This window comes from Ranitomeya variabilis, chromosome 2 (assembly GCF_051348905.1).
Source record: "Ranitomeya variabilis isolate aRanVar5 chromosome 2, aRanVar5.hap1, whole genome shotgun sequence".
Lineage (NCBI taxonomy): Eukaryota > Metazoa > Chordata > Amphibia > Anura > Dendrobatidae > Ranitomeya > Ranitomeya variabilis.
The window spans coordinates 187,605,181-187,615,163 of NC_135233.1; the positions used below are offsets into that span (position 1 = coordinate 187,605,181).

A 9,983-nucleotide genomic window follows, 5' to 3' on the forward strand; every position below is an offset into this window, starting at 1 on the left:
AGTATCCAATCCAAGAATAGATGGTACGGTAAGTGTCACCCTGGTGGATACTGTAACACTCATCCTCAGCAGTATACAATCCAAGAATGGATGGTACGGTAAGTGTCACCCTGGTGGATACTGTAACACTCATCATCAGCAGTATACAATCCAAGAATGGACGGTACGGTAAGTGTCACCCTGGTGGATACTGTAACACTCATCATCAGCAGTATACAATCCAAGAATGGACGGTACGGTAAGTGTCAACCATAGTATTGGAGTGGCGATACTACTGGCTGATGGTGGATACAGTAACACTCATCCTCCGCAGTATCCAATCCAAGAATGGACGGTACGGTAAGTGTCTCGCGTTGTATTGGAGTGCCTATGCTACTGGCTGATGGTGGATACTGTAACACTTATCCTCAGCAGTATACAATACAAGAATGGACGGTACGGTAAGTGTCACCCATGGTATTGGAGTGGCGATACTACTGGCTGATGGTGGATACTGTAACACTTATCCTCAGCAGTATACAATACAAGAATGGACGGTACGGTGTCACCCATAGTAGTATTGGAGTGCTGATACTACTGGCTGATGGTAGATATTGTAACTCTCATCCTCAGCAGTATACAATACTAGAATGGACGGTACGGTAAGTGTCACCCATAGTATTGGAGTGGCAATACTACTGGCTGATGGTGGATACTGTAACACTTATCCTCGGCAGTATACAATCCAAGAATGGACAGTACGGTAAGTGTCACGCATTATATTGGAGTGGCGATACTACTGGCTGATGGTGGATACTGTAACACTTATCCTCAGCAGTATACAATACAAGAATGGACGGTACGGTAAGTGTCAGCCATAGAATTGGAGTGGCGATACTACTGGCTGATGGTGGATACTGTTAGGGTACGTGTCCACGTTCAGGATGGCCGGCGCTTTGGACGGAGCGGAAAACTTGCTCTGCCCAAAGTTCCGCTCCCTTCTGTAGACGTGATGATGCCGGATGTGTTCATTCCACACATCTGGAATCATCGCACCCCACACACAAGGGCCCTGTGTTTTACCTTGCGGCGGCACAGCGTCGCCGCAAGGTAAACGGACATGCTGCGATCTAAAAAGACGCGCAGCATGTCCGGAATCGCAGGGCCGCCGGATGCGTGTTACCACGCATAGTGGAGACGGGATTTCATAAAATCCCCTCCACTATGCTGTAACATCTGGACGCTGCGGATTGAACGCTGCTGCGTTCAATCCGCAGCTATTCCGGATGTAATACGACCCATGGACACATACCCTAACACTCATCCTCAGCAGTATGCAATCCTGGAATGGATGGTACGGTGTCACCCATAGTATTAGAGTGCTGATACTACTGGCTGATGGTGGATACTGTAACACTCATCCTCAGCAGTATACAATACAAGAATGGACGGTACAGTAAGTGTCACCCATAGTATTGGAGTGCTGATACTACTGGCTTATGGTGGATACTGTAACCCTCATCCTCAGCAGTATACAATCCAATATTAAACAGCTCAGCAGTAACGATCACATGTATCTGATATTGAGCTGCTCATTGTGTTACATTCTTATTATTTAGACAGAGTCCATGACAAGAAGATGACGAGATGTGATGTATCTAGGGGGGACATGTAACAGCTGTGGTGTTTGCCCCCAAATGTAATGTAAGGCCAGCCAGAGTCCACATCGCGCCCTGGGATCAGATGGTTAATTACATGGGCTCATGAGGTTTGGAAGTTAGAAAGAGATTGTGACCCAGGGAGGGCAAGGCTCCATGACAGAGAGCCCTGATCCCACCCTGGATCTCCACGTTTCAGTCATTGTTCTGATGGATTGGGATTAGATAATGCTCAGTGATTAATTAATAAATAAATATAAAATCAATGAATACCTGAGTATTCTTGGGATATTTGCTCTTTGTAGAATTTGAGACCAGAATCCAGACTACGGAGATCTAAGATTCCCAGAGACATTAATGAGGCATAGAGTTAGAGCGACGATGCAGGGACGGGGCACGGGAAAGAGACCCCGACATCTATAACAGAATCCTGAGGTCCTGAATAAACTTGCTTTGTGCCTTTATGGACTGCACATGTCTGATCCAACCAATACATCCAGTGTCTTGTGTTCTAGGCTTTCCGCCAGGAAATCTGGAAGGAAGGGCAGTATTATATCAAATATTTCTGTACTTGTTTGAGAAGACACAGATATGTTAACTCCTTAGGAGGAAAACAATGACATCCTTTTTCCAGAAATTAAGAACATAGACAAGAATTAAAAGCAATTATGAATAATGAATTATGTGCATTGGCAAAAGCTACAAAAGCTGACAAAATGCCACCTATCACATATTAACGAGAACTTATCAGGCAAATCATGCTGCTCAAACTGCAGGCAGTGTGAATCAGAGCCTGGCTGCACAAGCTGCAGGCAGAACGAACCAAAGCCCTGGCTGCCCAAACCGCAGGCAGTATGAACCAGAGCCTGGCTGCACAAACCGCAGGCAGTATGAACCAGAGCCTGGCTGCACAAGCCACAGGCAGTACGAACCAGAGCCTGGCTGCCCAAACTGCAGGCAGTACGAATCAGAGCCTGGCTGCCCATACCGTAGGCAGTACGAACCAGAACCTGGCTGCCCAAACTGCAGGCAGTATGAACCAGAGACTGGCTGCCCAAACCGCAGGCAGTAAGAAACAGAACCTGGCTGCACAAACCACCAGCAGTACGAACCAGAACCAGGCTGCACAAACCGCAGGCAATACAAACCAGAGCCTGGCTGCACATACCGCAGGCAGTATGAACCAAAGCCTGGCTGCCCAAACCTCAGGCAGTATGAACCAGAGCCTGGCTGCCCAAACCACAGGCAATATGAACCAAAGCCTGGCTGCCCAAACCTCAGGCAGTATGAACCAAAGCCTGGCTGCCCAAACCTCAGGCAGTATGAACCAGAGCCTGGCTGCCCAAACCACAGGCAGTATGAACCAGAGCCTGGCTGCCCAAACCACAGGCAACAAGAACCAAAGCCTGGCTGCCCAAACCTCAGGCAGTATGAACCAGAGCCTGGCTGCCCAAACCACAGGCAGTATGAACCAGAGCCTGGCTGCCCAAACCACAGGCAGTATGAACCAGAGCCTGGCTGCCCAAACCGCAAGCAGTACGAACCAGAGCCTGGCTGCCCAAACCGCATGCAGTATGAACCAGAACCTAGCTGCACCAACCCCAGGCAGTAAAACAAGAGCCTGGCTGATCAAAATGCAAGCAGTATGAACCAGAGCCTGACTGCTCAAAACGCAAGCAGTACGAACCAGAACCTGGCTGCCCAAACCGCAGGCAGTATGAACCAGAGCCTGGTTGCCCAAACCACAGGCAGTATGAACCAGAGCCTGGCTGCCCAAACCGCAAGCAGTACGAACCAGAGCCTGGCTGCCCAAACCGCATGCAGTATGAACCAGAACCTAGCTGCACCAACCCCAGGCAGTAAAACAAGAGCCTGGCTGCCCAAACTGCAAGCAGTATGAACCAGACCCTGGCTGCCCAAAACACAAGCAGTACGAACCAGAACCTGGCTGCCCAAACCGCAGGCAGTATGAACCAGAGCCTGGTTGCCCAAACCACAGGCAGTATGAACCAGAGCCTGGTTTGCCAAACTGCAGGCAGTACGGACCAGAGCCTGGCCGCCCAAACCACAGGCAGTACGAACCAGAGCCTTGCTGCCCAAACCGCAGGCAGTATGAACCAGAGCCTGGCTGCCCAAACTGCAGGCAGTACAAACCAGAGCCTGGCTGCCCAAACCGCAGGCAGTATGAACCAGAGCCTGGCTGCCCAAACCGCAGGCAGTATGAACCAGAGCCTGGCTGAACGATCTCAGGCAGTATGGACCATAGTTTGTCTTTACAATCGCAGGCAGTATGGATCAGAGCCTGGCTGCACAATCGCAGGGAGTATGGACCAGAGCCTGGTTTGACAATCGCAGGCAGTATGGATTAGAGCCTGGCTGCACAATTGCAGGCTGTATGGAAGAAAGCCTGGCTGCACAATCTCAGGCAGTATGGATCAGAATTTTATTTCTATGGTTTTATTTCTATTTTATTATTTATCTAATAATTGTTCGGATTGTAATAACGGTTTATGATTATGATGTTGATCAAATATAATATTACTTTCCTTCATGGAAATTAGTTTGGTTCTATCCAGTCAGTCATGTCTGACCACTGGATACTCTGTAGACCAGTACTTGCCATTCTGTACATACATTTTGAGGAACATATGTAGGATGCTAGCAGGTGCGTAGGATGCAGAACAAGGGTTAACAGGTTCTTTATGTATAAGAACAGTAATGGTACAAGCAGGGAGGGCAAGGAATGTGATTGGAGGATAGGGTTAGAAAGTAACAGGTTAACTTATCAGTCTCTATGCGCTGAAGGAAGGTGGCTGGAAGATTCCACGGTGGCGCCTCTGGCGGCGTGAGATGTCTCCGATCTGGTCCCGCAGATGAGCGATGCACTTTCTCCTTCTGCTGATGAATCCTCCGGTTTCTTTGGCACGTGATCTTCTGATACATGCACACGGTGAGGCAGAGGTGATGCTTGGTGGCGATTTCGGCCCAGATACGCAGCAGAGATCATCAACTTGGTTCTCCTCCCTACACTCCCCCGCTCTTTTTCCTCTCCATTACATGGGCGAGACTCTTCGAGAAGTGTATGGCCCTCTTCTCTTCCTCTGTGCGAATGAATTGTTGGCAGATGAAGTTCTCTTGGTCAAAGCGTTCGGGGGGCTTGCCATCTGTTGTTCTCTCGGAGCATCTCAGTTCAGAAGAAGTAGTGGAGTTGTGGGGCCGAATCCGGCTGTACGGGAAGAGCCATGAGGAAGCTTGCATGCTCTGGTTCTAAACTCTCAGAGCTTAATCCTTCACCCCCTTCTTCGTCCTCTGCTCCTACCAGCATATGGACCATTTCATTTCATTTCGGGCTCTTCTTCTACTTGAACAGGGTTCTTAGACAAGCAGGGTCGGAGCATGTTCCGATGAAGAATTCAAGAGGGGGCATCTTCTCTTTCCTCAGGTTGAACTTCGTAAACAGGTCACTCTGGACCAACTCTCCTCTTCACCCGATACGGGTCTTTCTCCCAATGATTTTCCAGCTTGTCTCGAGGGCGCTTCTCCCGTACTAAGACACAGTCTCCAACTCAAAACTCTGTGGCTCTGGACGAGGTCCTCTCTGCATGTTCTAGTACCTGTAACCTTGTCTGGACTAACTGGTGTAAGGTCTGCAGGCGGTGTCGATGTTCCCGAACACAGGAGGACATCCCCGTCCATGGGTAGTCCTCTTCTGGGTCCAACACCAACTCGGTGATTCCTTTTCTGTCTCCGCCGAACAGGAGGGAATAAGTTGTATATCCCGTGGTTCGGTGTATTTGATTATTGTACACCCACACCAGTTCCGAGATGTATTCTGGCCACCGGGCATTCCGATCTTCCTCTAGAGGCCTTAACATCTGGATCAGTGTACAGTTGAATCGTTCACATGCACCATTACCTTGAGGGTGGTATGGTGTGGTGTGGGATTTGTCAATCTGGTACAGACGGTGCATTTCATCTATTACTTTTCCCAAGAAACAAGCTCCGATTGGAGTGAATTCTCTTCTGACACCCATAGGGTTGAATGAAGTTCTTACACAGTGCATATGCAGTGGACTCTGCAGTCTGGTCCCGTGTCGGAGACACCACGGCGAACTTTGTAAAATGATCCACCATTACCAGGCAATGTTCGCAGCCCTGATGGGCGGGGCCGATGGTCAGATAGTCTATTGTCAGGAGTTCCAAACGGGAGCCTTCTGTTCTGGCGGTTTAGCCAGCTCACATGTTCGGCACTTTCTACAGGTCTCGTCCTCTTTCGCCTTCAACCGAGGATGGAAGATGAACCGTTGTAGCCATTGGAAGGTCTTCTCTCGTGCAGTGTGAATATAAAAATAGCTATTTTGAGTCCATATTGAAATATACAGAATGCATACAGACCATTACAGAGCAGCATTTCTTACATTTACAGACAGACAATGCTCATAGTGACACAATCTTGAGAACTGTTTACTTATTTTCTGAAACCTTTGCACCTCACAAATAGTGCTATGTTTCTGTTTGTTATTGTAAAACACTAAGGTTTATTTAACCTCTGTCTGTGGTGGTTTTATCTAACCCTTGTGGGCTTTTTATGTATCTATGGGTTTATGGCCTATTGTCTGATGTATGACTGGTATCTTGGTCTCATCCCACCTTGAAAGCTGGCCACTTAAAGGGCAGGGTGAAATCAGAGTTACACATAGTGCAAATCCCTATATAAGGCCAGAGAAACATGACTAAAGCTATGTGCACACGTTCAGGAATTCTTGCAGAAAATACCTGAGGAAAACCTGAAATTTTCTGCAAGAAATCTGCTAGAAAACCGCATGCGTTTTTTGCGCGGTTTTACCGCGTTTTTGGTGCGTTTTTTTCCGGACATTTCCTAATGCATTTTAAGTGGGAAATCCGCAAAAAAACCCGCAAAATTAATGAACATGTTGCGTTTTTTACCGCGATGCGTTTTTACCGCCGAAAAAAACACATCATGTGTACAAAAAGTGCAGAATTCATTAAAAATGATAGGATGCATAATATAAGCAGATTATTTGCGGATTTATAGCGTTTTTATAGGGAAAAACCGCGAATAATCTGCAACGTGTGAACACAGCCTAAGGCTATGTTCACATTTGCGTTGTTGGGCGCAGCGTCGCCGACGGATACCGACGCATGCGTCATGCGCCCCTATCTTTAACATGGGAGTGCTCATGGGCATGCGCCGGTATGCGTTGTCTAACATTGTCTGACGCATGCGTCATTTGGGCGCAACAGTCCGGGCGCACCCGACGCTACATGATGCAGTTTTTCTGCGGCCAAAATTCATGTAAACGTTGAACGCATGCGTCAAAAAACGCTGCGTTGTGTATGCGTTTTGCATTGCGTCGGCGACGCTGCGCCCAACAACGCATATGTGAACGTAGCCTAAGACAGAAGCATAAACTGGGGTACCTGTATTTACACGTGTACAGTGTTGTGATACCTGCATAAGTTGGGACGCCTGTGCAGTGTTGTGAAATTCTCAGGGGTTCTCTGTCTTGGTGTTGCTTCTCTGATTTTCCAGACGGATTATGTTTAAAAGCCCCTTGGTAATGGATGATGTGAGTATATGTATTTAATCATTATATGTATTTAATGTTTATATGTACTTAACCTTTGTATCTTAAAATATACAAAAGTGTACGCAATCATACTATTCAATTATACTATTCCTTTAATTTTGTACTTTGAAATAAAATTGCGTTATATCGCAAGTAGTAGCCTTCTTTAAAGCCGTATCCGAACCTTACTGTTAAAAACTTGGCAACACATAATTTGGCGTAGTCGGCAGGATACACGGAAGGCTCAGAAGTTTATAATATTAACAGGACTCTGTGTGATAGTGTGATATTGCGTAAAACATGCCTCTCTAAGAAAAAGGTGGCTGTGAGTGAGTCTATTGAGATTCCAGGTTGGGAACAGGCTTCCTATCATATTTTGGCAACCAAGTGGTTGCACAGTGCTGGTTTGGGTGAAGCATGGGACAAATGTTTGAAGGATGCTGAACCTGCTGATGTTGTTGCATGCTTACAGAAAGTGAAAGTGGAGAAAGGTAAAGAGTTGGGCGTTGTTGCTAGGCGCAGATGGATATTGTTGTCTGCATATAGAAAACAGCATGAGGAAAGAATACGTATGCTAACAAAAGTACAGAAATTGGAAAAACAGTTGTATGAGGCCCAGAATGCATTGGTTAGAGCACAGTGTCAGAATAAGTTATTAATGGACAGATGTGATGGATATCAAAATGTTGCAGAAAAGGCTGCCGTACGTGTAGCAGAGTATAAATACAGAAAGAAGCGAGGGAAGGTGAATAAAAACAAAGTAGCTTTGGCCATCGCCAGAGCTAGGATAGACTGGGACCCTGATCAGTGGGATGGTGATATTTGGAATTCAACTGACTCCGAAAACATCACCGATCCCGAGTCTGAGGAGGAACATTTCCATGGGAAGAGGGAAATTGATCCTCCTCTTAACCCAGTGAAAGCTCATCCTATATATGGATTATAGAGACAGCGACAGGTAGATGGAATGAGAATGCAGTAGAGGATTACAGTCAGTACACCAAAAACAGGTAGAGATGCTTACCTGTCTGAATGGGCCTCAATACAAATGCACAAGCAGAGGATTACAGTCAGAAGGAGCTTAATGACCTTCATGATCATTTTTCTCAAAAGTCAAATGAATCCCTGGTAGCTTGGGCAGTCAGATTGGACGCTGTGGATGGCCCCAAATTTGTCTACCTCAGTCATGAGCCTGTACTGAAGAAGGGATTTTGTACGTTGATAATCCAGCAACCACATGTGGTGTGTAGTATGCTTGATGTTGTGGCTATGGCATTGCAGCATAAATACCCATCTGAGACGGACTGGCCGCCCACTGAAAAACCATGGTTTACGTTAAAAGATTGTGCTCAGAGGTTGAAGGAGAAGGTCATGAAAAATGCTATTTCAGCAAACACCTATAATGATTATGTGCAAGTTGTTGTAAGTGTATCTGTTAGAAATCGTATCATTAGAAATGCCCCTCCAGCTTATAAACATGTCATGATGACGCTAATGGTAAATCAGACTGGGAAAACGATTGCCAGTACATTGGAGGCAATTCGACAGTTAAGGGATCTGGGAGATTGGGGTCTCAAACAAAAGGGTAATTTTCTCACTGAAGAGCAGCATGATGATGTCAAAAGTAATTACAATCCTAGGACCTGTTTTACCCGAAAATATATGTTTAGGGCCTTAATAAAGGATGGTGTCCACAGGGATAAAACAGATGGAATTGGTACTGATGAGATGTAGAAATTGTATCAAAAGAGAGGAATTAATAAAAAGTCAGGTGTTTCACATAATGAAAAGCTTACAGTAAAAGATTCTGAATCTCCACAGCGGGGGCGAGACAGGACATGGGGAGAGAGAGGGCCCACTCCCTTTTCGTTTCCATCAAAGCCCACAGCATTGGGGATTGAGGCTCTTCATGCTGAAGTGAAATCCTTGATACAGGAATTCAAAGCACAACTGAAGGGGCTATCCATTTTATCCTACCAAGATGCCTTCATCTAAAATGGAGGATCAATGGGGAGGGGAATTAAGAGTGATTAACTAGCTGGCCACGCCCTACAACTGGATATACACCCTCATGAAGATTTAGTGATTAACTGGAAAAATAAAAACAGCCAACATGTTAAAGCTTTGGTAGATACAAGGGTGGAGGCCAGTTTCATATATGTAAATCCAAAACAGTTCAGTGGGCGCAAGGTTATAATTGCAGAATTTATTAGAGACCCGTGTGCTTGTGCCTACTACTACTGAATGGAACAATCCTGTAGCGTGGGGAAAGAGTTGTGGCAAGATATCTGGGTAATTGTACCAAGAATTAAAGTGACTGTGTTTAATGTTAATGATTATTGTGCTTCAAGGTACACTGGAAAGATTTTTCAACTCAGTAGCAGATGAACATACCAAAATATCAGTCGCTGAATCCATTTCAAAGACTGACACCACTGAGGGACTGCTCGGATTGACTCAGTGGGCACACCAGAAACATGGACACCTGGGAGAAAAAGCTACTTACCAATGGGCACAGACCAAAGGGGTGCCCATCAGGTTAGATTTGATAAAGGATTTGGATCCTCACATTCTATCAATGATGGTGTAAAAATTTTGGGGACAAAGGTCCTCCAGAACCTGCAGAGGTAACTGCTGGTGGAGCAAATAATGTGCTGATAGTTATGAAACCCGGGCAAGAGAAGTGGGAACACATCCTAACAGACAGGTGTTATCTCAGAATAATATATATATATATATTTTTTTTTCCCATTAG

The 9,983-nt window shown here is 46.1% G+C and overlaps 1 protein-coding gene across 1 annotated transcript in view; it reads right to left on the reverse strand.

Annotated features, from left to right (window-relative positions):
* The window catches only part of NHSL2 (NHS like 2), a 458,134-nt gene extending 456,098 nt beyond the window's left edge, over positions 1 to 2,036 (reverse strand). Inside the window, exon 1 of the mRNA XM_077283326.1 lies at positions 1,911 to 2,036. Coding sequence (XP_077139441.1) covers positions 1,911 to 1,992 — 82 coding nt within the window. The 5' untranslated portion in view covers positions 1,993 to 2,036. The remainder of the gene's footprint in view (positions 1 to 1,910) is intronic.
* Between the last annotated feature and the right edge of the window lie 7,947 nt (positions 2,037 to 9,983).